Source organism: Triturus cristatus, chromosome 8, assembly GCF_964204655.1.
Source record: "Triturus cristatus chromosome 8, aTriCri1.1, whole genome shotgun sequence".
NCBI classification, from domain to species: Eukaryota; Metazoa; Chordata; class Amphibia; order Caudata; family Salamandridae; genus Triturus; species Triturus cristatus.
In genome coordinates this window covers 14940997-14968985 of record NC_140591.1, presented here as the reverse complement: position 1 = coordinate 14968985, position 27989 = coordinate 14940997, and the positions used below count along the sequence as shown (strand labels likewise).

At 43.5% G+C, this 27989-nt stretch overlaps 2 protein-coding genes across 3 annotated transcripts in view; one reads left to right on the top strand and one right to left on the bottom strand.

The window, feature by feature from the left end:
- LOC146799842 (pregnancy-specific beta-1-glycoprotein 7-like) overlaps positions 1-27989 on the top strand; it is a 400772-nt gene that overhangs the window by 239850 nt on the left and 132933 nt on the right. The window lies entirely within an intron of this gene.
- LOC146799843 (splicing factor 45-like) lies at positions 249-26028 on the bottom strand. Its single transcript, XM_085620738.1, has 3 exons — positions 23857-26028; positions 22549-22621; positions 249-530 (listed from the first exon to the last, which is right to left on the bottom strand). The coding sequence occupies exons 1-3, from the start codon at positions 23950-23952 to the stop codon at positions 430-432; spliced, it is 270 nt and encodes an 89-aa protein (XP_085476864.1). The 5' UTR covers positions 23953-26028; the 3' UTR covers positions 249-429.

Here is a 27989-nt window from a genome sequence, read left to right as displayed (position 1 = left end):
CCTTGGTGTCTTGGCACGAGATTTTGGGTAAATGACCAAGCACTGCCACTTGAAATAGGTGATGAAGCAGATGGATGGAGCTCTGCAAGTCTGTAGTGCAACTATTCTATTTTAATAAATAAAAATCATGCAGTTATGTAGCGCACTTTCTCCAAGCATTAAAGGAATCTTATCTACTTAACAGAAATCATGGCAAATGCCAAAACACTTGAGAAGGAAAAATAAAAAGAACGAATCACACATACAGAAACGTTGTTACAAATGTCTTTATACTATAAAAGTCAAAATAAAATGGGGCATCACAATGAACGTGACAAAACCATTCCAAAAGTTCATTTTTCAATAAGGACAGACTTGTCCACACCGCTCTGAGTTTCCAACTCAAAACAAGACTGGTCTAGCAGGGAATAAAAAGTCCAAAAAGCTGGATCAAGAGTCTCCCAGATCCAAAACACGGAACTTGTCTAAGTTGTAGAAGCTAGCTTTAACCACTCGGCCACCAAAATATCGTCCATTCAGATCAACCACCGCTGGAAAATAAAAGAAAAACCGATGTAAATTAATATATTTTCAATTTCTTTTTCACAAATGAATAAATAATTAATGTATTAGATGGTAATTAGTTCATACAATGCATAGGCCACAAAATCAAAGTGGCAGATCCACCTCAGTAGTAAATGTAAACATTAAAAATATTTAAAAACGACATTTGACATATTAAGACAGAAAGCATTAGCTTATTTACTACAATTCCCCACTGTAAGAGAAGTTGCTCAATCGAAGTTAAATAGGTCTCAAAATTACAAACTTCTAATTTCCACAGTTTCAATTAACTCAAGAATGCTTACAGACCATGTAAAGTAGGCAGGAAGTTCCACCTGTGGGGAAAAACACAGATGTGTTCTCACTGGCCCACGTTAAGAGGAGAGTTTACCTAATTACTTAGGAATCTGAGAACTTTGCTCTCACATTTGCTGAATGTTACAAGCCAATCTACTTCCACCCTGTCCTGCATGGGTTTTCTGCATCTCCCGTATGCCTGTACTGATGTTAGTTGGTCTAGGTCATGTTGTCCAATTTACTTATTTTCAGGACCTTCCAGCAAATTCAGGCTCACTCATGTTGCCCCAGCTTGATTTTGTCAGAGCAGGGAATGCTAATTTTAGCTGCTTAGATTAAGAACTCAACAAACGTTGCTCAGCCCATCGGAGGTCAATGCAATCCTGTACAGCACACTGTTCAGTCAGTTTTTGAGCTCCAAGCTATGCATGGAGTTCAAGGTGAGCGTTTCTGAGCTGCTATTTACGTTTTTCTCTACTTTGCTAACTGACTTAATGTGCCTTTCTGAATTCTAGTTGTTTTTGGCACTTCAGGCAGGCCCAGAGTTTTGCTCATAAATATATTTTGCTGCACCCCAAGGAATTTCTAGTCAGCAATTTTGCAATCTTTAGATGAGACCACTGCCTTTTGGACCCATATTTATATGTTCAACTTGCAAAATTTCGCCTCCTAGCTCTCTTCAATTTTGTTTTAAACTGGTAGAATTCATGGTTGTATTATACAGCTTGAAGTACTCTGTGGTTTTTGAATTTCCATTTTCTGGTACCGCAGCTTACCAGAATTACACATTACAAATGCTTTATCACACCTGAATGGAATGATGGATGCACTGCAAGGGCCACATTAGTAGTGACATTTCTTCTCCTTGACTAGAATATAGGGCTTTAAACACTCTCCAAGGCCATAAAGACAACCATAAAAGCAGCAAGGCAGACCTTAGAGTACCTTCAACCTGATTAGATTCCAAGAAGCAATGCTTCCTTAACTTCATGTGGCAAGAACAGAGTTGCATTTCTTTTGATTAAGATGCACCAGAGAATCTATCAAATGCACACCATCCACCGAGGACCGGTGGAAGCGGGCCACATTAGTAGTGACATTTATTCTCCTTGACTGGAATAACAGGCTTTAAACATTCTCCAAGACCATAAAGAAAATCATAAAAGATGCAAGGCGGACCTTGACCAGAACTTTTTCTGTATTTAAATGTAAGAGATTCTGCATCTGGTTTCATCGAGTCCCTTCAACTAGATCAGATTCCAAGAATAAGCAATACTTCCTTAACTTATTCATATGGCAAGATCAGAGTTGAATTTTTTATTAAGATGCACCAGGGAATCCAAATGTACACCATCCACCGAGAACGCCACAACTATTCATGCAACGCATGCACTTTAAGCTGCAAATCTCTGAAAACGTCACCCTGAATGGAACCCTTGCCTACTGACCACATGAACTACAAGCCACCTTCAACGACCTTATTGCCAACTTCATCGCTCCATTCACCATCGACTCCAGAGCCTACAGTCTCGTCAGTGACCTCAACTTTCACTTGGAGGACCGAAAAGACCCCTGCTCCACAGCAGTCCTCGAATGCTTGAGCAACATCGCAAACATCTACAGCAATTTCACATACCAACCCAACCCCAGAGAACTCCTTGCTAACCTACCCACCAACCAAGAAAGCCACCTGACCGAATGGACAACCCTCACCAGAAACGAGACAGCGGCAATCATGAGGACCCTCCACTCAGGAGCCCCAACGGACCTATGACCCCCAACACATCTACAACCTGTGAACATCACCAATCAGCACCACCCTGAGGCACATCAACACCTCAATCACATCTGCCACTTTCCCCGATGAATGAAAATTTGCAGTAATCAATGCTCTCCTCAAGAAGCCCACATCCGACCTGAATCAACTGAGCAACTTCTGATCCATCTTCCTGCTTCCCTATCCAGCCAAAGTGATTGAGAAGGCCATCAACAAGCAACTAACATCGAACATCACCATCTTCTAGACAACACAATCAGGATTCAGAAAAAACCCCAGCAATAAAACAGCACTCTTAGTGGACACCAATGACAATCTAGTCATCCTGGACCAAGGAGAAACAGCAGCCCTCACCCTGCTCAACCTCTCTGCAGTCTTCAACACTGTCTCCCATAACACCTTCATCAGAGACTGGCACACAAGGATATGCTCTCAAATGGATCTGTTCCTGCCTCTCGGGTAGAACCCAAAGGGTCAGAATGCTACCCTTCACAATAGAGACCAAGAAATTGATTTGCGGAGTCCCACAGGGATCGTCCTTCAGCCGCACCCTTTTCAAATAATACATGCTACTACTCGCCAACATCATTTGATCACAAGATATCACGGTCATCTCCTATGCTGATGACACCCAACAGGAAAACAACCACTGCCAGAACCAATTTCACCAACTGTATGACCCTGGTAGCAGACTGGATGTGAACTAACTGCATGCAGCTCAACTCGACAAGACGGAAGAACTGGTCTTCGGCAACAAGACCTCCCCACTGAACTTCATCTAGTGGCAGTCGGAGCTAGGACCAACATCAACAGACCACGCAAGAAATCCACATCATACGCATGCTGCGAAAAATCTTCAAAATGGTTGCCTCAGAACACCAGACGGACTGTCCCGCAAGCACTCCTCACCAGCACACTGGACTACAGCACCACTCTCTATGTCGGAATCTCCAAGCAACTCATACACAGACTCCAGACCATCTAGAACACAGCTGCAAGACTCCTACTCGACCTCCCATGCCGCATCCACATCACACCTCAGGAAGCTACACTGGCTCCCCATTCACAAGCGCAGCCAATTCAAACTTCTCATGCACATATACAAAGCCCTACACAACACAGGACCAGAATATCTGAACAGCCGCATACACTTTCACCAACCCACCAGACACCTACACGCTGCCTCACTCGCACAGATTTGCCGCCTCCGCAAAAGCAGAACTGGGGTTCACGGTCATTCTCCTACATCACTCCCAAGACATGGAACGACCTTCCTGAACTCATCACAGCCTCCCTCCTCGAGTTTCGCAGGAACTTGAAGATCTAGCTCTTCGTATAAGCACCTTGGGGACTACAATCCTACACAGCTTCCCAAGCTCCTAGATACCCTATACAAATCAATACAACACCACGAAGCTATTATGGTTTATAGAAAATATCCCACACAAATCTTTTATCAAAATGCAAGTGGTTAAGGATTTATGGAGAAAGTCTTCCACTAATCAGAGGCCCTCTCCCCCATGTAAGCTTAACATTATTGTCACCAGGCAAATGTGACCACCTCTCGTAACAATACAATAAGCTTCTTTACAGCATATGACCAGTATTCTTGTAGATATTGCCTCAGCGGGTTGCAAATAATCTCTCTCCTCATGAGCTTGACAGTGTTTTTCCTAAGAACAAGGAATGAGAACTTATTCAGTTTTTTTTTTTTTAACCTATGGAGAAGTGAGATTACTATGTTGAACAGATCATTTCATTACCAACATTCTTTCAAAATGAGTCTTCTCCAGCAGAAAGATCCCTTCACACTATTTATGGTAAAAGTTCTCCAATTTAGTCCTAACCAGATAAGAGACATTAGGCAGTTAGAGCAACCATTTGGAAATTAGTCCAGCTTGAACATTTTTAGCCACAGCGAAGCAGCCTATGTTAAGTCAGATCATTTTGTGTGCTGTGCTCTTCTTTATCAGTTGGCAAACAAAACTCTGTCAAAGTCCCAAAGCCCACTCTGGAAGAAGTAAAGGGACTTTGATGGCTTTAGGAAGGAATACTCACGTTTCAGAGATATGTAAAGCCACCGTTTAGAAGTCTGAACTCATGTTCTCAAGACAATCTCTGGAATCAGATTGCCCTAGTGGGTCCGGCGTCTTTGAGGAATCTTTCTAGGTAAACTTTCTCCTTACTTCCTTCTTCTGCTCTAAAAAGGGATGCGCTTGCTACTGTATTCAGTGCTCTCGTTTAATAATGAAGAACCTTCGAGGGAAATCTTCATTATAGTGATATGCAACCCCTCCTCCCCAGAGAAGAGTAACGACTTCCAACTGAGTTATACCCAGGGTTGTGGTGTTCCCATAAAAGTGAACTGGCTTCCAGGTTACAATGGGATACTGGTGGTGAGTAATTCCTTAAACAAACTGTGTTAGGTTTCCAGCCCCTTGCAATTGCAGCCTATTAACATGGTCCCTCTTCCATGTTTTTATTCTTCAAAAAAGGCTTGTAAAACTTTACCGCTCTTTGCTTAGTGATCCTTTTGTTATTATTAATAACTGGCTGAAAAATAATTTTAAAAAAAATGTGTGTATTTATTCATACTCCTTTCTCGATTTTATATATTTCTGGATTCCAAGCAGGGTAAAACAATTTGGTGCTTGCAACTAACAATGTGGGTCCACTGGAGGAGAAATTACGTTAATTACCAACAAACACTGGTAGGGCTGAGCTGCAGGGCCCAAGGTCTGTGTCCCAGATAGGTAATATTCGCACCCCCCCTACCTAATCCAACTCCCGTCACTTTAGAATCTTTCTGTATGAAGATTTTGTCCTGGAACATAGCTGGACTTGGGTCCAAAGGGGAGGATGTATCATGGAAGAGGTTGCTTGTGTGTTGTGATATAATTGCTCTGCAGGAAACAAGGGACACCAGTGAGGCTTTTTATCTGGATGGTTTTATTTCTTTTTTTAAATGCGCTACTCCATCCATAATGGGCATATCTAAGGGAGGTCTTTTATTGGTTTCACTTAAGCTCACGTTAACCACCAGAATTGTGGAGTGTCAATCAGTTCATTTTTTAGCAGTAGGCTGATGTTTTCGAATTGTCCTCTTCTGCTGGTAGTTAATGTATATAATTCTTAATGTAGACTTTTTATCACTGAGCACCTAGTAGCACTGTAGGGGTTTCTCGTACAATATGGTGAGAGTCAACATTCCTATTATGAGCTCATAATTTTAGGTGATTTTAACACACATCTTTGTTATCTGGGCTGTTCTTCTCTAAGGGGTTATGTGGATGCTCTACCTCTAGCTGCCAACTTTGAACATACAGAATCAGGTCATCTTTTAGAAGAGCTCCTTGCCAGTAATAACTTGCTTTGTCTCAAACAGCTGGGAACGGATGCCCCAGTCCCAACTTATACAGGCAGGGGTTCCTCTAGTATTATTGATTTTATAATGATTTCTGCACCCTTAGCCCCTACAGTTCATAAGTTGACTGTTTCTTGGTCTAGTCATAGCGATCATAATCCTTTTAAGCTTGAATTGGTTTTATTGCACTGAAGTACATAGAGGGGAGGATAGGAGTTTCTCAAATTTCGTCATTAGCTTAAAATATCAAGCATGCAGGCTAAAATGGTCAAAGGTGATACCAGAGGCTTTTTTAGATAGCCTGTATGCAGTGTGTGCAGATGAGATGCAGCTCTATTTGGATATGGGATCACAGGGTAAAGCGGTCCTAGATGCCTTTGATAAGCTAACAAAGCATATACTTAACATCTTAACTATTAACAGCAGGCTCAAGTGTACAAAGGAGATAAGGTGGTTTGATGGTATATGCCCTAGGGCCCATAGGAATTCAATCTATGCCCTTAAGCAATAGTCTTCTTCCTCTCGGAATGCGAGTTTATATGGCCTCCTAGAAGACCTAACCGCTGCCTCAACCCTTGGGCACTAACAGCTAGTTTTAGCTGCTGTACTAGCATTCTTTTCACTTTTATAAAGCAAGAATTAAATTAGTCAATGCTCGTTGTAAATTAATAATAAAGTGTTGACTTTAGATAATGTGTTGAGCGTTATCCAAAAGTTCTTTCCTCATTTTTCAATGACTATGGTATTTTTGGGAATTATCGTATTTGACTTATTGATTGTACATCAGACATCTCTACATCAGAATCTAAAGGTTTCTAGTCTGTTAAAAGGAATCAAACATTATCTCCTGCTAAGTCTCAAGAACACTCATTAAATAAAATATTAGAATAGATTCCAGAGGTGCATATTAACACAGACTCTAAGTAATGACATTAAATGCACTGACAAAGAATTAGCTATCCTATCTAAAAGTGTCTGACCATAAAATTAAAATAAATGATAACAAGAAGCAGTTGAATCAATTCTCATCTCTTGTAAAAATGGTTACAACTACGTGCTAAATGCTAATAGATCTTGAGAATAGAAACAGACTGTATAATCTCTGCATCTTCAATCTACCAGATAATATAGGATGCCAAATATGTAAGAGGTATGTAGAAAACCTCCTACCCAGCTTTTTAAATCTAAAATGAATAGACCAGTTTGAAAATGACAAAGCTCATCGCCTACCTTTGAAATGCAAATGTAATGCAGTTAAACTGAGGCAGATCTTCACAGTGCAGCAAAACAACCATCTCAATTGTTTACAAAATATAAGGAAACACAAATAATTCTCTCTTCTTAGAAATCATCTCAAAAGAGCTGGCTACAAATATAGATTATCTGATCCTCAAAGATTTGGAAGGAGGAAATTCACAAATTTTATATCCTGGTCTGAACAAAGGCTGGATTGGAAACATTATTTTGTCAAGTGTTTCAGGACATATGAATGGCGTGGTTATTTTTTTTTGCCAAGGAATTAAACGCTCACATTTTTAAGCAAAAAACAGTGATGCTAATGGTAGATTCTTACATGTTCAAGATAAAATTGATACATTTGTTATTCATCTAATTAATGTAAATATGCCAACTATTGATGATCCTATTTTTGTGAAAAACATTACTAAGTATATAATGAACCCTGGCAACATATCCCTTATTGAGGGATGAGATTTTAATATAACATGCAATTCGATATTAGATAGATTGGCAACAGTTTAATTTAAGATCTCGAAAGATTTTACTTTATTTAAAACCATGTTATCGCTATACTTGTGGATAACACTGGAGGTTATATTACCCTATAAATAAAAAGTGTAAACTAACTTAGCGCACATTTTACAAATTATGGACACTCAACTGTATTTGGTTATACATTAAATGTCTCCAAGACTGAGTTTATTCCACTGAATGTATATTGGACACCTGACATGATATCAAATTTGGGTGTTTCAGGGTAGAAAAACTCGAAATATACAGGGATTTTTTCTTTAAAACATTGTGGACAAACTTTAAATCAAGCCCTGGCACACAGTTATATTCATTATAACATGTCAATAACATACGTTTTCAGGCGAATACATAAAGACAAATGAGTGATTTAATGATTTTTCTTGTTGTGACTGCAGCCAACACGTGTTTCGTCGTTCAGGACAAGACACCCGCGACTTCCTCAGGGCTGGAAAACATACATAAAAGCAGAGTGTAAGCCCAACCATTCGGGCATCAATGATACAGTCATTGTTATGAGAATTTTATGTGGTCCCAACTGTGCTCATCAAGTCACCTCATATATCCCTAAAGAACGTGCAAATGCATCCAGCATAGGACAGTGGAATCAATATATCCTGTGTTGAGAATATTTCCAATCATCATATTCCTGTGTCAATCAATAAGTGGTGACTAACATACCAAGCCAAACAATATTGATGTCCACCCTAGGAACAAAAGGGGTGGACCCATGATAGGTTGGGGGATGGATAGAAGTAGTCATGCAATTCATAACCACCATGCAAGTGACATCCCATATGCATATTGTATGAGGGTTAGCTAGCTGGGAGAACCCAGGCCTACCTTAATTCAATGAAAAAGGTCTTATGTGCCTGAAAGTAAAATAGAAATGTATATAATGTGTGTACTACTGAGATTACATCCATGTAGATACCAACCATGAGGTAAAAAACATACCTTCTGACTGGTTATAATTTCGTCCCAGCCTGAGTTTGGCTGGGCAAATTGCATGTATTCACGAAGAAGGTTATTCAAGCAAATATCTGCAAGAACAAAGCAAAATCCTATTTACAATTGTGGAGCAGGTCGCTCTTAAATGCAAATATTGGCACCAGGCATAGAGTGCATGCTTAATTTGAAAGTTTAGTGGAAAGGGTTTCCAATCATTGCACTAACAAACGTCTCCAACGATCGAGACTGGGTGACTGATCTAAGATGGCGGCCGGAATCCTTACTTCCGACACCATCAGTCCGTATCAATTTTATGTCAGGGTTATTCTATTAATAGAATGAATAGATATGTTCGGAATGGAAATAATAAAATCAGCAAACACATTAAGAAAGTTTTCGCCGGGAGACTGTGATACATATGGACTTACTCTAATGATGGATACGTATGACAGATATTAACCACATGGTTCACATTATCTAATAGGATTCTCAAGATGGCGGCCGATCTCGTTACCGCCGCTGTTATCCTTCACGCACTAGTCATTCGTTCTCGCTCATAATAAAGGAGGCACTTCCGGGTATCTATAGAACATTGCGGCCATACTGAGGTGCCAGAGGATTGAACTTAGACTCTGACGATGCGCAATATATGTATTTAATTGCCTGTGGATGTTGAATCTGACTTTGGACGTAGATATTTTTTAATAGGTTACTTGAATCTCTGTATATTCTTTTGATATTTTAGCGCGTCGTGGGCTGACTGAATACGCAGCCCCTCACTTAGCACGATGTTTACTCCACATCGTGCATTGTCGGTATGCCTGTCACCAAGCACATGATTTCTCTGTAATTCCGTTGGCCACCTGTGCACTAAGTCGGTATACTTGGGAACCGTATAATATGTTCGCATGGCTGTTTCTTATACACTGGGATCTCCTCCTTTTATCCTATGATTATTTAATTTTGGTGACTAGTATAAATAGTCAATCTAATGGAGACGTTTGTTAGTGCAATGATTGGAAACCCTTTCATGGCACCTAGCACATGATTTCTCTGTAATTCTGTTGGCCACCCGTGCACTAAGTCAGTATACTTGGGAACCATATAATATGTTCTCATGGCTATTACTTCTACACTGGGATCTCCCCCTTTTATCCTATGATTATTTAATTTTGGCGACTTGTATAAATAGTCAATCTAATTGAGACGTTTGTTAGTGCAAGGATTGGAAACCCTTTCCACTAAACTTTCAAATTAAGCATGCACTCTATGCCTGGTGCCAATATTTGCATTTAGGAGCGACCTGCTCCACAACTGTAAATAGGATTTTGCTTTGTTCTTGCAGATATTTGCTTGAATAACCGTCTTTGTGAATACATGCAATTTGCCCAGCCAAACTCAGGCTGGGACGGAATTATAACCAGTCAGAAGGTATGTTTTTTACCTCATGGTTGGTATCTACATGGATGTAATCTCAATAGTACACACATTATATACATTTCTATTTTACTTTCAGGCAAATAAGACCTTTTTCATTGATTTAAGGTAGGCCTGGGTTCTCCCAGCTAGCTGACCCTCATACAATATGCATATGGGATGTCACTTACATGGTGGTTATGAATTGCATGACTACTATCCATCCCCCAACCTATCATGGGTCCACCCCTTTTGTTCCTAGGGTGGACATCAATATAGTTTGGCTTGGTATGTTAGACACCACTTATTGATTGACACAGGAATATGATGATTGGAAATGTTTTTGACACAGGATATATTGATTCCACTGTCCTATGCTGGATGCATTTGCACGTTCTTTAGGGATATATGAGGTGACTTGATGAGCACAGTTGGGACCACTTAAAATTCACATAACAATGACTGTATAATTGATGCCCGAATGGTTGGGCTTACACTCTGCTTTTATGTATGTTTTCCAGCCCTGAGGAAGTCGCAGGTGTCTTGTCTCGAACGACGAAACACGTGTTGGCTGGAGTCACAACAAGAAAAATCATTAAATCACTCATTTGTCTTTATGTATTCGCCTGGAAACTTAGGTTATTGACATGTTATAATGAATATAAATGTGTGCCAGGGCTTGATTTAAAGTTTGCACGGATCTGTTGATCTGAATGGTGAGGTGTTGGATGATTACCTCCTCCCTGGGCACCTACTGTAAGAAATTGAGCTACGAAATACTTACTGCATTTAGTGAGCGCCATTCCAATCCAGTTTACAATCATCTCAACTATTAATCAATTATGGACAAAGTAAACAACTTGTGATAGTATCATAAAAAACATTACATTAAAAATGTCATGTTTATATCTCCCCTGGTGTGATAGAATAGAAGCAGTAAAAAATGGTAATAATAAACTTGACATCTAGGTTACTTGTAGAATTTACAGATTTTTTCTTTTCAGTGGCTGATAAACATCTCTCAAACTTTATTTAGAATTATAAAAACAAAAAAGCTAACTTTATTGGGGGTTGTGATTGCCACACTTCCCCAAGTATCATTTTTTGGCTGCTATGCGTGCAGTACAGTTATATGATAGTTAGTCAATGGAACCCAATGGGTCATTTTAGAGAGGAATTTGGTTAACCAACTTGCTTTACTTTCTATTTTTCGTAAAAAGTATTTCTTTTCACCTCACCTGTTATCCGTATGACAAGAACAGCACTTTTACATTGTGTTTCTTTATTTCATGCTATGATTATGTAGGAATGAACCTCTTTTTGTATGATCAGCCTCCCATTCCCCCAATGTCTTTGGACTGATGCTGCTGGTTTTTCAACTAGGCTTTGCTGTCCAAGCACCAGTGCAGGTGCTCTGACCCCCAAACTAAAATTGGCTAATACCCAATTGGCTTATTTAACTTACTTAGAAATCCCTAGTATATGGTACAAGAGGTGCCCAGGGCTAGTAAGTTGAATGTACCTAGTGGACTGCAGCACTTAATTGTGCCACAACTACAGTGACAAGGTGAAAGCGTGACTCTAGGCCTGCCACTGCAGCCTTGCTGGGCAGATTTAAATCTGCCAAGTCAACATGCCTAAGTAAGTCCTTTAGCTAGGTCAAAACCCTCTTTTTTAATATTAGTAAGCCACCCCTCGGGAAGGCCTGGGTATGCTGCCAGGCAGAGTGATTAATATTAAAAAGAAGGGCCTGTGTCCTTTGTATTTAACATGCCCGACAGTGACAGCACTAAATTGTGCTTCTCACTTTAGCAAGGCCGGTAGTCCCATCGGCTAACATGGTGTTTCACTAGCTACACACAAACTACTAACCTCCAACTGGGACCACCAAAGCTAGTAATCCAATGTATCAAATTAATCATTCAATTAAACCAGACTCATTGCTGAGATCGGATTTCAGGTAACTTAACAGAAAGGTGACTTTAGAAAGCCACCACTTTGCTTCACAAACCTTTGGTAGCCTTTCCTGTCTGCAGCAGTTGTCACCCGAGACAATAGGTTGCCTCCTGCTAGAAAAAGTGAAGCCCTTCCAGAAACAGGGAAAAAAAGAACTGCTGCAGCAGAATGACTACCAGGTGGTGGCCACTGAAGGCCCAGCTTCAAAGAGGCTACTGCTCCAGGAAAGTGAATGGTGATCACTCCGTTGTATAGACAGACATGCTAGCATCTCCTCAAGAGGGGGAAACCTGTTGCAGAAGCGATTTTCCAGGGTGAGTGGCTCATTATGCTGGTTACACCGCAGGTGTGTGCCTGTAGCTACTCACAGGGGAAGGAGCCTCGCGACATCTTGGTTTAGGGTAGAGAGGGGTATACCGGGATTGTCTGAAGCCACACAGCTAGGAAGTGACGGTAAGAAGGCAGAGTATTCCTGTGGGAACTATTGCCATATTGGCTAGCAAGTCCTCCCTTCCCACAAATGAGAAGAAGGCATAAAAGTGGCACGCCAAATCCACTGTCCTTCAATCACTACTGGACTGGAAAGAAGAACTAAGAATGTCTGTCCTGCTACTACCTGGACCCAGCAAAGGCAAGCTGCACCAAAGACTGGATTGCACCTGCTGAACCAGAGGACCTCTCAAAGAGGACTGAGCCTGCGATGCCTGACAAAAGTCATCCATGTGTGCCGGAACAGAAGGAGTGACTTCAGGAGTAAGTTGGATGATTCATTGTTGCAGCTAAAGGGCCACAAAAGATGAAGGAATCTTGCACTTGTGAAAGCACAGCTGTCCACATCACCTGCCCACCGCTGGATTCTGAAGTGCCCAAGGAGTACCTCAAGTCCGTGGGACCCATGGCCATTGTCGAAGTGGATCCTGGTCCCCCAGCAAGAAAGAGACTTAACTGCGGACAACTGCAGTAACCAAAGCCCAGTCGACCAGAGGCAATTGGACCTGCACTGAACTTCACTGAGACATCATGGGAGATGGAGTCCCGAGGCCAGAGCTGACCCCTGAAGTTCGGAGTCCCACATTTCTCCCACAGCTCAGCTCCAGCATCTTCAGAATCCTTAGCATTTTCTGAGCATCCTGTATCCTCAGATTCAGGATGACTCCTTTGCTGGAACCACTATCCCGGTGAAATATTCTGCGAGGACCCTGAGACTGCTAGACCCGACAGCTAACTGTCTAACTTCACCAAAGTGGTCCCTGTGAATGGCTTCCAACCCGTTACTGCAATTGTAGCAGACTGATATTTCCAGGTGTTTAGCTAGATTTGGGCGCAGAGATATAGGTATAAAATGTCTAGTTCACTAGGGATTCAGTGAAGGGTTTTTCAAGGAAGACATCAAGTGCTTATACGACAAAGTAATGTGACCACTTTGAAGGAAGAAACGGAAAAAGTGCTTCTGTAGCAAGATGTTGACTTCTTCTCGAAACATGTGCAGATGATGGTTGGGGGAGGACTAGTGAATCTGAGACAAAAACCAATCTGAATAATATTAAGAACCCAGGCGTCTGTTGGGATATTTTGCCACTCTTCCAGGAAGTGTGAAATGCTGCCCCCTACCGGAGTGGGTAAGAGTAGAGGGGAAGGGAAGATTCAGCTCTTGGTGACTGTTGTAGGTTTACCCCCTTGGGCGGGGCTGCTGCGAGGATCACCCTTTAGACTGCCGTCGCTGCTGCTGTTATGGCAGCTGTAGACCCTGGTACCAATGAGGGTAAAACCGGTGTTGGTATGGTCTGAAGGAATGGCTTTGCTACTTTGGTCTTTCTGGTCTCCATTTCAGACTTTATGTGAGCCATCTCTCTCATCGTCTGTGCGGCTGCCGAAGAGGGTAGACCCCGAAAATGGAAGATTTAAAATTCTTTTCTGGGACTCTGACTTAAGAGACGTGAGGCGGAGCCAAGAATGCCACCTTAAGGCAATGCCATGACAATATTTATGCACTGCTGACAGGGAGGAGTCCGCTGCAGCACTGATGACTTGGTTGGACACAATGAGGCCTTCATTAAGGATCTCCAGAAGTCTTACCGTCTGTCTCTGGGAAGATCGTCCGCAAACTGCTTGCTAGAGTCCCAGAGAGCTCTATCATATCTACCCAGGAGGGCAGTGGCACTGGGCGCTTTCATGGTGGTTTTGGCCATGGTACAGACCTTGCGACCCAGAGTCCAGTTTTTGGCTCTCCGTATCGGGAGGAACAGTGAATGTGTTCATCTGTAACGAAACTGGTGCTCATGTAAAGCGCTCTGATACCCGATGTCTCGGGTCTAGTTTGCGCTATATAAAACTCTAAAAATAAACAGACGAAAGGGTGGCAGCATGATGCTTTTGGCCGCCAGAATGACTTTTGAGTCAGGGGGGTGGATTCAATCAGAGGAAAAGAGGATCTTGCTCAGGAGGCATTTATTTTTTCTGTAGCCTCGTTGGGGCAAATTTGGTTGAGGCAGGGGTCAGATAGAGTTCCACTGCTGGCTCCAAAAGACCGGGCACCAATGAAAGTAGAGGTCTTGAAACTGACCGCTGGTGTAGAGTCTCAAATATATCAGATGTGGTAAGTGTGGGGACCGACATCTGAATATTAAGTTTTGCCACACCTCTCACCAGAACCTCCAGAAATGCAGTGAGGTCATCCACTGGAGAACTGCGAGGTGGTGGAGAATCGGACAGTGTTGGTGAATATAGTCCAGTTGATATAGAAGGATGAATGACTTGAAAGACGCCTGTGATGGCGTGACCGATGGCATGTTCTGGAGCTCAATCTAGGCCTTGGCTATTCCACAGACAGAGGCATTGGCACTGGAGCAGTAGGTGCTGGAGGTGTTGGAGGAGATGAAGTTAGTGGTGGAGAATCCGGTAGTACTATCGGGGAACAGGAGGAGTAGGCCCCCCGAGTATTCTGAGTCAGGTGACAGATATGCATCCTTTTTCACCTTTTCTCTCAAGTCCTCAACATCGAGATGGATTTCAACGTCGACCGCTGTCGACGAAGACCTTCTCCTCCGACGTCTCACTGCTCCTTGGCATCGATGGATCAATGTCGATATACTCCTCAACATCGATCTTACAGAGCGTGTCAACAGTGCAGAAGGTCTACCTTGCCTTGGCATCTATCTGCGTCTTTTTTTCTTGACGGAGAACAAGTCAGTGCTCTACCAGGTCTTGAAGTTGACTGGAAAACATGTCGTTTTCTGGTTGGCATCCTCTTTTTGGACCTTCCACGTCCCTCAGAGGGAGATGTCAAAGTGTCTTTACAAACAGCAGGCATATTACTCCCAGTAGTCTGTAGACATGGTGCAATTTGTAACAGGAAAATACAGTCATTTGTTTAAATGTGAGGAATTTAAAATGAAGAAACATGCTTCATAAAACATTAGGATTCAATTGGCTTCATTTAAAGTAGAGAAAAACATTAAGACAATGCTTCATAGAAAACATTTTCTTCACTTTGCATTTCTCCCATTTAAAAGAAAATTACTGTATTTTTCTGTTATAAAAATGTCTCTGTGTCTCCCAGCCACCGGGAGCAAGATGCCTGCTGTTTGGAACTGTGACACTTTGAAAAGGTAGAAAATTCAAATGAAGAGGTAACTTAATCATTAAGTTAACGCTTCTTTTGAATTTTCTCTCATTTAAAAGCTTTCTGAAATATCATTTTGTTCTCATGCTACAATGTTGAGCTGAAAAGGTCTTTTATTTAAGAGACTTATGTGCTTCAGGTCTGAGCTTCTGTGACCCTCATTGGTCATAAATCTGCATGGAGCACTGCTCATTATCAGGCTCTGCTATCTGCAGCCTGACAATAATGTAAAATAAACATAGCCTTCCCCTAACTTTAAAAGGAGAACGCAACACTTATTTATTACAATTCTTAGTTAAAAATGAACTCAAGGCTGGGAGCTACTTTGAAGGTTTCTGCGAGCTACTGTCAGTTCTCGATAGACTAGTTTGAGACAACTGGCCTACACTGTCTTACTATCCTTTATCTCTCACTTTACAGAAAAGGGTTTGTGAAAGATTTGAGTTTTTTTATAAGACATTTTCCTTACAATTATACCTTCTAATTTTCCTTACAATTATACCTTCTAATTTCACCAATGTAGCTTGTTTTCTAGGCTGCATATTATGTTGTTTTTTTTTTTTTTTTAAAGAGTTTAATATAGCGCAAACTAGACCCAAGACAGCGGGTATCAGAGCGCTTTACATGAACACCAGTTTTGTTACATGAGGACATATTCATTTTTTTTTTTATTAGGCACGAGAAATTAAGTGATTTGCCCAGAATCACAGGATGTTGAGCGTCGTTGCCGAGACTCGAACCCGGATCCGCAGGTTCGAGGTCAACCGCTCTAGCCGCTATGTTCTTTCTGAAGCGTTTCTGCAGGCCTTCTTAAAGAAAGGCGAACATCTACACTTAAGATATTCTATGAAGAAGTGCTCCGGGATTCCCGCACGTGGGCTGAACTATTTAAATGCTTAGGACTAATAATAGAGATCCCCCAAGAGAGAAGTGTAGTTAACCTACCATCTTTCACAGCGGCTCCTCACACACAACACTGTGGCATTCCTCAGGGGTCCATCATATCCACTCTATTATTCAACATCCACGTAACCCCCTTACCAAACTTGATTAAATCATTTAACCTCACAAGTTGCAACTATGCAGATGGCACCCAAATCATTTTAAAAATCATGGCCCAGAAGACATCTACAACTCCAAACTTGATGACTACCTTTGTGCCATAAATACAAAGAAGATGAATAACCATCTAAAGTGCAATACTACAAAGACAGATTATGAACTGCGGACAATGCAAAAAATGCCAGCCTAACGCCATATGGCCTAAAGAACTTACTGTCCCTCCAACAATATCAAGAGAAGTCAGAAACTTAGCGGTAATAATGCATTCTGACCAATCCCTGATACTGTATGTTGAAGTCATACAGAGTGCCTTCTTCACAATGAAAACAATAAGTCACATGTTCCCATACATTGGATACCAACACAAACCTCAAACTTGCAATCTGTTAGCCTGATTATGCCAACAGCCAATACCTTGGCACACTCACATTCATCATACGCAAAATAAAACTTATCCAAAAATCTACCGCAAGACGATTCCTTCCCTACCCAAGAGAACGCATAACTCCAGTCTTGACATTGCTCCACAGCCTACCTATAGCTAGAAGGGCAATGTCCAAGATGTGCTGCATTGTCCAGACAGCCTTTCAAGAAAAAGAACCACTATACCTACAAGTCAAATTCAAGCAATACAAACAAAATAGGGCACTGTGCTTCAGGTTTGCACCACTTATGCCATAAGAAATCCATCGGAGGTATTGCTTTCTCAGTACAACCCGCCAAGCTATAAAACTTCCTACCAGCTAGTATTCGAAGCATTCAGGATCATATACACTTCAGAAAACAGTTGAAAAATATCTATTTCCAAGATAGTTACACCAGCCCACATCCCGGTGACAGAACCCAGAAATACAGATGCACCCTTGATCTAGTCCACTACTGCAGGTCCCAAATACCTATACAGTATGACCGCTTTTTACATCTCGCAAAGCCACTCAGAAATAGGATGTGGGTAACAATGCACATCCCAGGAGATCTATCCCCATCCCTCTCCCTCCAACCATGCCAGATCAGCACCACAACTTTATGCAAATTTATGGCTGGACAACCCAGTGTAGCTAAGAAAACTGTAATCATAAGAAGTATCTGCAGAGCTGCTAAATGCTTCCAGAGTACTGGAAAAAAAACTGCAAGCCTGCCTCTCACAGCTCATCATTTACCGCCTGCATCCCGTGGTAACCACGCCTCGGTGGTCATCACAAATGACATGGAAACACTTCCCGCATAGGATCACAAAACAAAGACAACACACTTCCAGTCTCACACACTATATGGTGTAGCTTACTGCTCATGTAGGTAAGTACTTCAGTGGTCCCACGTAGAGGTAGTAAGTTCCATACAAATACTCTAATACAATAAAATACTTGACTCAATTTGTTTATTTAAAAATGACAGCATTAGTTGTATGAAACTCACTAATGATGGAACTTGCTTTTATTTCTAGTCTACATTCATTAAATGGTGGAAAAGAGTGTTGGTACTGAGCAATATGTTTGGGGGACTGCTTTGGGATAAGAAGAAAACCTACTTGCTCCTAAACCCTTTTGGCAGGACACAATATTATAAGAGACAAGAAAAGCTTTCTGCTTCTTTAGAACTTTGATGAAAAGCCCTGGAGATGCATTTAGTGAATTAAATCTTGCTGGATTATATATTAAGAGCTGGCAAATTTTCTATTCACAATCCTTCATAGACAGATTAAGATCATCACAGCAGTAATATTTGCACTGTATGCACATACAAGAGTGAATAAATGCTGCAAGGTGATGCAAGGATGATTTCACATAGCTGTTTTTCCATATACTTTAATTCCATAGAATATGAATGGTTTGATTTCACTGATTACAGTGCAGTATTTTTTTTCAAATCTTTATTAAGAACAAGCATTTACAATGCAAGGGTCTCGGCATTGGTAAAGTTAGAGCTATTGGCATTGCTCATGACATTATTTTTGTTTATGTTTCTAAAACATTTAACCCCTTCGACGCGCTTGACGGAACGGTTCCGTCATGCACGTCGGTTGGGCTGTGCTTATGACGGAACCGTTCCGTCATGGCCCCGCCCGCGCACGGAATCTTCAGCGTGGCGCGGAAATCCGCGCCGCGCTGAAGGGGTTAAAGAAACGGCATTGTCATGAGCAATGCCAATAGCTCTAACTTTAACAATGCCGAGACCGTTGCATTGTAAATGCTCGTTTATGTACTTGCAAACAAGGAGGAAGACCCCTCGTCTCACCCCTTCCCCTCCTCATAAACTGTCCAGATTTGCCTTCTTGCCAGGTGGTCACCCTACACTGGAGTATACCTTCACCTGCGCCGTCCCGGAAGTCCCCCTGCTCCTCCTGTTACCTCCAACACTCCTCCTCCATGCCAGTCTCAACTCACTTGAGGTACCATAGCCCCAGCGCCCGCTCCTCTCCCTCTCTGATCTTCTCCCCTACAGGCTCTCATCTTCATTCTGTTATGCACTCCTCCTTCTCGCCCCCTCCTTCATCTGCAGCCCCCTTCCTGTCTTGTTCTTTACCCTGCTGTCTCCAGTTTACTCCTCTCCTGCCTTTCTTCTTTCTTTACCTGAGGGCTCCCCCTCTATTCTCACGCGGCTCCCCACACCCCTCCCTTGTGCCGCTGCCCTTTGAAGTCCCCCTCAGAGGTCTCCTCCCCTTGGGTTGGCCCTCTATTCTGGCATCTCTCCACCCAGTGTTCACTTGTACCATAGCTGCCAAGGTTTCAAATTGCTTATGTGTGACCTTTTCATTTCATTGTAATTATGAGTGACATTCAGCGATTATGAGTGACACTTTCTCGCGAACGGTAAAATGCCACCCACACTCAGTAGAATAATGTACCCCTGCAGTACACCCCTCCCCCTGTTATACAGTCTCTCTCCACTCTCTCCACTGTCTCTCACTTCCTCGTGAAGTCTACATCCGTGACGTAGCACGGGTGCCTTGGTCCCTAATGCAAGCAATCAGATTGGACTCCACGCCCTGTTTTGGTAGTAAAAACGCAGCTAGTAACTGGGGTGAGGTGGGCCGCTAACATACCTGGGGCTTTGTGCCACTACGCCTGCTGCTCTGTTGGAAGCTACGCCCCTGTTCTGAAACTATCCTTGCACACAAACAGCAGCCCGTGCCTCCCCTGGACCTTGCCACCTCCCTCCGTTCCCCACTGTGGTCTCTTCCCAGCTCTCCTCCCGGTCTCTCCTTCCTGCAGCCCCCCTGCTCTAGTCTGTCACCTCTCTCCATCTTCCTCTCAGGTCAACCCCGTCCTTCGTGCAGCCTGCACCCACCCGTCCCCTGTGAGGTCGCCTCTTCCTTCCACCTTAGTTTCCCTCTCAGCCCCTGCAGACTTCCACCTCCCCTACTCCCTTTCACTCTCACCCTACCTCCTAGTCCATAGCTCCTTCCTCCGGCAGTCTCCCTCTTGGCGGTTCTCGTTCTTCGCGCAACTCTGCCCTGTAACCTTCCACCTCCCTGCACTCTCACTTCCAGCTCGCCTCCATCAGTCTTCCCCCCTCCCTCTGCCCTCCCGTACCCAGCAGTGTCTCTCAGATCTACCCATTCCTCTCCAACGTGCAGCGTACCACTCACTCCCAGCTCTCCGCCCTCTCTCCTCTCTGCCTTCATTCTCCCCTCCCGTACCCTGCAGTCTCTGTCGCCGGTCTCCAGTCTCCTCCTCCCCGCAGCGCCCCCCCCACTCCCCCGCCCTCCCCGTCAGCCGGATGGTTGTCTCCGGGGCTGGAGGAGGCGGGCCCGGCATGTTCCAGGGATGATGCTGGGCTCCGGGAAGACTCCGGACAGCAGCAGGTTCCCGCTGCATCACCTGGTCTGGAGGAACCGACCCCTGGAGCTGGAGAAAGAGCTCAGCGCGCGGCAGGTGGGTGAGCGCGAGGGGAGGGCGGGGCGCGGCCATAAGGCATGTGTGTGTGGGGGGGGGGGGGTGGAGGCGGGGAAATACTTGGGAGGGTGAGTGAAAGCAAATCTGGAGGGGCTGAGGGTGTGGGGGTAAAGGGATAAGGGGGTAAATGATAAGAAGGCCACTGGCCGAGTGCTGTGACTCCAGCGGGTCCCTACCACGGAGCTGCTCCTCTGTGCTGTTTGCTGCTTTAATGTTCAGTTTCTGGCAGGACAGAAGTGCCTCCAGGTGGCTCAGTGAAGCGGTGTCGCCAGACTCTAAGATGTAAGTCCATTTTGAAACAAGGCAGAGCAAAAGGCACACCACTGCCTTTCTCCGAGGTCAAGAAGAAATGCCTCGGAGAAACGCAGTGTCCTTTTCGGATTCGGGGGCGTGTTTGTCTTTTCTCTCCTCCAGCCAGAATGAGACTTCTTGCAAAAAACACGCCCCCGATCCGAAAAGGACGGGGCCTAATCGGAATGACTGACCTCTTCTCCAATGGCTGGCCAGCATTCAAGAGGCCAGCCAATGGAGAACAGGGGAGAAGAGGGGCGGGTTCAAGCCCCTCTTCTCCAAGTCATTAAATCTCTCGACTTCCGGTTCTGCCTTCGGCAGACCGGATGGTCCCGAGACCTAAAAAGGCATGTTACGAAAACAACACATTTGCAATCAGGGCGGTTCATACAATGGACAGTCTCTACCCTCTCTCAGAGCACCCAATACAATAATTAGATGATGGCCTTGTCATGCAACATCAAGACCTCCAGTGACGTTTCCTCTAGTCCGTGGTGGTGCGCAGTACAGTGCAGTATTTAAATCTTCATTTAGCTTGGCGGACATCATGCCGATTTATGCATTGTCCCCTACTGTCTCATTTAAAAAACGAGTTCAAGGTGTGTATTGTCCAAGTATGGTAATACATAACGATTACAAGTGAAGATAATGCCTTCTAGCTTAAATAGGCCTATGCAAGGTCAGTTTCTAAACGTTTTCCAAAATAGATTTCTCTTGTAAAATGTGTTCTGGCAATCTGTGCAGAGGCTGAGATATTCAGTGTTCAAAAAGATCAGCAAGGATGCTGTGACAGAGAAAATACTGATATTTCTACATGAGACTAAGCATTTAAAGTATAGCCAACAGGGATTGTACAGCACAGCCAACATGTCCAAGAGAAAACAATGTAAAGGTGGACAACACTGTCGGGGTGACCTCGTACCAGTACATTCAAGCCACTCCAAAGTGTCAGCAAGCTTTAAATACAGTTTAAATAGATTTGCTCTTATTTCCAACACTTCGTGAGATGACAGGTCATGAGTCCCTCAACGGAGGTCAGAACACTATACAACTTTGCAAAACACTCTGGAGGTCTCAAGGGGATCTTGGGCATTGGATTTTTCCTGATTCATCAGATGCTTTATAGGTGGTTAGTACAGGTATTCACAGCCAAATATTACTTCCCAAACTCACAATCGATGTCCAAGTGCATATAGCTACCCCTTTCTACATGTGCTAGAAAAATATAAGCTTCAAGGTGAAGTTACTGTACGAAGATGGTATAACAAGGAAAAAAAGATCAGATCAGCCGACACTGATGCTGGAGACAGTTGTTTGCTGCATAGTTAGTAGTCTTATAGGTGCGCAACAAGAAAGGGGATACTTATACAGCCTGTATAACAAAATACTTAAAAACTAGTGATAACAATAACCACAGTCCTGAGACTTCAATGTGGCAGAGAAAAAGAGAGACTGACAGTTAAGGTGAAACAAATGATCAATGCACCTCGCTGTGGATGCTCCACTCAAAGGATCAGAATTTTTGAGCAGTATCACGTGACCTTATTTTAGGAACAGCTGCAGACATTACTTTGATGAAAAAACAAGTAAAGGTATACTTCACCTTTGATCGCAGATTCAACCCTCTCAAATTCTAAAAATATCCTTACAGCATCTTCATCAGGGGCACCAGGGATCTGAAAAAAAATTCCAATAAAATTAAAGAAAGACTGTTGAGATTCCACTTTCTAATAAACAGAAGGGAAAATAAACGCACTGCATGCCTGATGGTACAAAGATGATAAAGTATTACAATGGTATCTGATGTATGTCCAGCTGGGCCAAATACATGTCTGATTCTAAGAATCACTACTGATTTTAAAACAAGTTTAAATTACAACCACTATATTTAGAATCATCATGCGAATATCTGAAAAATCCATGATTTTCAGTAACAAGGTGACAAGACATGAGATCTTTAGCCTCTAGCAAAACAAAGCTAACTTCGGCCCATTTCAAGAAAAGTCGAAAACCTCAACACTCAAAAATGCTTATACCATGTGACACACATGTAGCAATAAAATTCTGGGGAGACAGAGACATAACAGAATCTCAGAATAAACTAAACTAGACTGGCTGGTACAGCACGATGCGATGATAAAAGGAGGTGCCACACCAATATCAGACATCTAATGTGTTACCCAATGTCATGACCTTGCAGTTCAGGTTGGATAGTTTCTAGTAAAGTAGGATCAAGGACTATTTGCATATGACTGGTCTCTGGCTACAGTGGGTGAAAATGGACTGGAATGTGGCCGGAGCAATCTCCAGTGGCTGAGAATAGTTCAATTATCCCTTCCATAACTTTAATGCAGTAGATGCTGCAAGTGCACAACATATGCCCAGACGTAAGCCCTGCTGTACTCGCTGTGCCATACGTCTCAAGCTTTGCTTTACTGACATGGCCAATGTAGGCTGAAACCAGTGTGGGGTTGATTATGTTCCCTTCTGGAGGGGATTTGGCCTGGTAAATTGGACTTGTAGTGGTACAACGGGTGAAAAACAGCAGACTGGAATGCAGCGCAAATGATCACCAGTGGCTGTTATTGATAGATCATTCATTCCATCACTTTGTCTCGGTTTGTTAACACATTACCAATTCACTCTGGTGATTAGGATGACATAGAAAACTCGGGTGGGGCAATCTGGATGTTTGAATTAGTCTAAAATAGTCCTTGCTCCTGCTTGTGTAAGGTGCATATCACAGCAGTAGAATCACTTTACCCGCTTTGATTTTCTAACTTTAGATCCACTTAATGATACATTAAATCAATACCAATTGTCTAATGTATGTGCTAATGATGGAGTTGTATAGAGCTCAGTAGTCTTGCTGTGTGATTAAATCAATGAAAAAAGAACAAATTATCCTGACCTCAAAAATTACACATTTTGCGACTTTCCCATATTTTTCACATTCTTCTTTTGTTTCGCCTTCCAGATCTTCATCCACTTCACCAGCCCCCACCATATTCTGAAAGAAAAGCAGACCACAAACCTCACCAACTCAACTTACAGAATATCCGTGATTCGCATCTAGTAAATTACTCACCACGTCCATATTGAATCTCACTGCAAGCATGACCCTCATTTCTTTTCACTCCACTTTGCAATCTAGCCCCAGAGGACGAGAGGACATAATTGAGGCCTCAAGAGGTCACTTGATAGTGGCCTTGTGCCAATTCCCTCCGCTCTTTTTTGCCTTTAGAGATCCCAGGTTCTCAACCATGCAACCAGCAATGCTCACTTAATAGTATACAGTAATTCACTGTATCAGTAAGCTAATTAATCAAAACAGCTGCTTACCAGGAGGATGTCCTTCTGCTGGAACAGAGTATAACAGTATGGCTACTAAATACAAAGCACTTATTGGAATAACTGGTTTTTAAGAGACTTCCTAAAGCACAGGTGGGAAGTTTTGTCTAAGATAAGGAGGGAATCCGTTGCAGTATTTGGCTGCTAGTACCCTGAAAGAGTGACTCCCCCCCCCCCCCCCCACTCTTTCTTGCTTATGAAGAACCTGGTCGTGAAAGCCAAACTTAACATTCTATTGGGTTTGTAGTTGGGAAATATGACTTCAAGATTTCCAAACAGCCAGTGAGCGAGACAGAGTTTTAAACTCAACTCTCTTTATAATAGGCTGCAATGGAGTTGGGATTTTTAAGGAGAAATTCAAGCCCTTCTATTCAATCCAAACATGGTACACATCACCTAGTTCTGATTCAACTGTAGCCTAGACATTTTACTTCGGAAGCAAAGGTATAAATCTTTGCACTCATCAAGTCTTGACATGACTTTGTCCAGGAAAACTAATTTACAGCAGTCAAGTGGCAATAAAGGGCAATCTTTCAGTAGCATTTTTAGAAAAAGAAAACATGAAGAGGTAACAAACCTGCAAATCTAGCGTAAGGGACCTATCCAATCACATGTCAAGTACAATAATTTGAGAATTCAGTTCAGGAGGGGAGCTCAAATTGGTGGGCTACCAACTGTCTGAACAAAATTCTTTAAGACTGCTCAAGACAAGAACGTCCATCTTATCCGAGTTTAATTTGAAGTCTTGTACTGTTCATCCAAAAGGCTACGCTGGAGAGGCAATTTTTAACTTCCTCCTTGAATTGACCTTGGTGGATGATTGATACACATTATCAGTTTGGTGTTGTTGCATACCTCATGGGTGACAAATATTATAAAGAGTTTGGATTCTTGAGGAGCCCTAAGGAACACCTTGTTTTACATATTTAGTTGGAGGAGATGAAGAAAAATTTAACTGCTCGAGTTCTGTCCTGTAAATATGAGGCAAGCCACTTCAAAGCATAATCCTACATTCTGATCTCATGCAATAGGGTCAAAAGGATGTGGTTGGAGATGGTGTCGAGAAAGGCAGAGAGGAGTCGCACTGCAGCGGTCATCCAATATCCAGGGTAGTTTATACAAACACCTCTACCAGCACCGACTCTATAGCATGCTTCCAGGTGGAGCGTAACAAACTGTGGAAAGGGATCAACTACCCAGCCCTGCATTAGCAAAAGCATGCCTATCAATCCTTACATGCAAATCTGTGCTGGGCATACTTTCCGAGCAGAGTTGCATGCAACAGAGAACTGTTTTGACGAATCAGGGGGTCAAACTTGGTAAGGAAGGGCAAGATAATATTCAAAACCAGTACTGAAAGAGAATGACAAGCCAATGTTATTCATTTAATCAATAAAGAAATTACCCAGGGAGTCACACAATGCTGAGAGAAGCTCAGTTGACAAGACCAGACTCCATTTCCAATAATACCTCTTCCTGAAGAGTTCCTTGTGTATGTGTAAATACACATACACACACTACCTACTGGCAGTTGCCAGTAGGTAGTTAAAGTTAGGACCATGTTTCCATAGGAAAAGCGCTGCCTATATATTTCGCGCCGTTTAATGAATCTTCATGAAATTTCCAAAAAAGGTGTGCTGGTGATTCTAGTTGTGCACAGAAAGTTTTGGGGTGATCCGTCAAGCGAGGGCAAGAAAAAGGGGTGTGGGGGATGTAAAAAAAAAAAAAAAAAAAAAATGTTTTCCATGTTAATTCCCCCAAAGAATTTAGACACGACTACAGCCCGAACCGCTGGGCGGAATGAAACCAAAATTGCAGAAAGCTATTGTTTTGTTCAGAAAGCGACCTTTTTTAGGTCTCGCCTGACCCAGCACATGCACTGGTCTGGCAAGACTTATTGAGAGGGCTCCAAAAAGTGCTACCAGGCCAGCCTAGAGCTACAGTGCATGTGCGCGGGTGCCGCTTTTACCGCGATTACTTTCACTTTTGCGGCCGCACGGCCGCTTTGATGTTTGATCGCGATCAATTTCGCGGCTGCACGGCCGCTTGGCATAGCCAATAGGTCTCGCTTTTGGGACCTTATAAGTATATAGTTATGCAACTGTTGCATGGCTAAACACTTCTAAGGTCCCAAAAGCGAGACCTATTGGCTATGCCAATGCTTGTTGTTAGTTGGTGCAAATCCGTTCAGTAGTTACTGAGATATTAAAGGAAAACCAGATTTGTATACATAGGGATACAAGGATCTGACAGTCCCCTTGCTGATATCTGATTGGCTGCCAACACTTCAACTAGGAAGGGTTGGCAGCCATGTTGGGACTCTCCTTCAGAGGAATCCCAAAAACACAGTCACCAAAAAAACAAAAGGAGAGGCTAGGAATACTCCGACCCTGTAGCCCTGGTCCTGGAGTCTCCCTGGCACCCCAACAGGACAAAAAGCATTTTAAAAAGATTTTTTGCTGTAAAGTAGCGAATCCGCTGAAAAAATAAATAAATGTGTGGGCTCCCGCGCTGGTTTACTGTATAGCCCCCGGGCGAGCCAAGTCCCGGGGGCATCATTTATTTTTTGTAAACTGAAAAGGAGGGGGGCACCAACAGCCCCCCTTCTGTGGCTCTTTGAGCCCCTCAAGGTGAGCCAGCTCCCAGGGGCATACAAAAACAGAAAATGAGGGGGCGCACATGTTTCCCCTCCGTGCTCCCCCTCCTGCGGCTCTTTGAGCCCTGGGGACCACGACCTCCCTGGGGCTTTATTCAAATACTGGAGGGTGGGCCGGGTAGACCCCCTCCCACCCCCCAATTGGGCTCCTTGAGCCCCAGGGACAACCACCTCAGTGGGATTAAATTATTAAATGGAAGGGGGGGGGGGGGGGTCGCGTGGATCTTCCCCCCCCCCCCCCCCTTCCTGGGGCAGTTTTAAGCCCCAGGGACAACTACCACCCCCCCAAAGCAATGGGGAGCTGCACAGACCCCACTGGAGACCTCCACCTCCCCGTGGCCAAATGACTTTAAAAAGTCCCCTCTCCCGGGCCATATACAGCCCTAGGGATCACCACCTCCCAGGGGCCAGCCTGTAAAAAGTAAAGTAGGGGGGCCGTGTGGGCTGTTTTTAATGGCCCTGGGGACCGCCACCCCCCAGGGTGTCCCAGTGTGTCCACAGAGCAGTTTGCTTTCGCTTGGCAGGAACTCACAGCTCCCGCCAAGCAAGACAAGCACTAACCCCGCTCGGGCAGGGAAACAGATGAAGAAGTGCTCCTGCATGCAGGCAGCTGCATTTCTAGCAGCTCCCTGCATGCAGGGCAATGCCGGCACCTGCTGGAGGCAGAGACTAAGCTAGGACCGTGGGGACATTCAGGCTCCTCCAGCGACCACCCTCCTACTACACCATGTGCCCTGGGTAGGATATATTTTGGAGGCTGGTGGATAATAGAGGATCAGAGAAGTGACCGGACCCGAGATTCGCGTAAAAGTCCAATTTGAATTACGACCTAGCCAACGGAGGAAGACAACGAACTAGTGGCACTGGCGTTTTTGAGTGAGGGAGGTCCGCCATTGGGCTAGGGAGGTGCATAATCTTCCCCAGCACCTTGTTAATTAGAAATTGCCGTCTCTAGTGAAATTGTGGCAGCGGGACTAATCTGCGATATTGTTTGTACAGTAATGTATTAACCCTGTCCTGGGGAGGCCGAAGAAGGA

What these genes read in the sequence shown, in the direction of transcription:
- LOC146799843 (XM_085620738.1), bottom strand. Translation starts at nt 23,952, where the DNA reads ATGGTGGGGGCTGGTGAAGTGGATGAAGATCTGGAAGGCGAAACAAAA. An exon ending in CAAAATGTGTAATTTTTGAG is followed by an intron (nt 22,622 to 23,856) that starts GTCAGGATAATT and finishes ATTTTTTTTCAG; the next exon opens with ATCCCTGGTGCCCCTGATGA. An exon ending in GGTTGAATCTGCGATCAAAG is followed by an intron (nt 531 to 22,548) that starts GTGAAGTATACC and finishes TTTATTTTCCAG; the next exon opens with CGGTGGTTGATCTGAATGGA.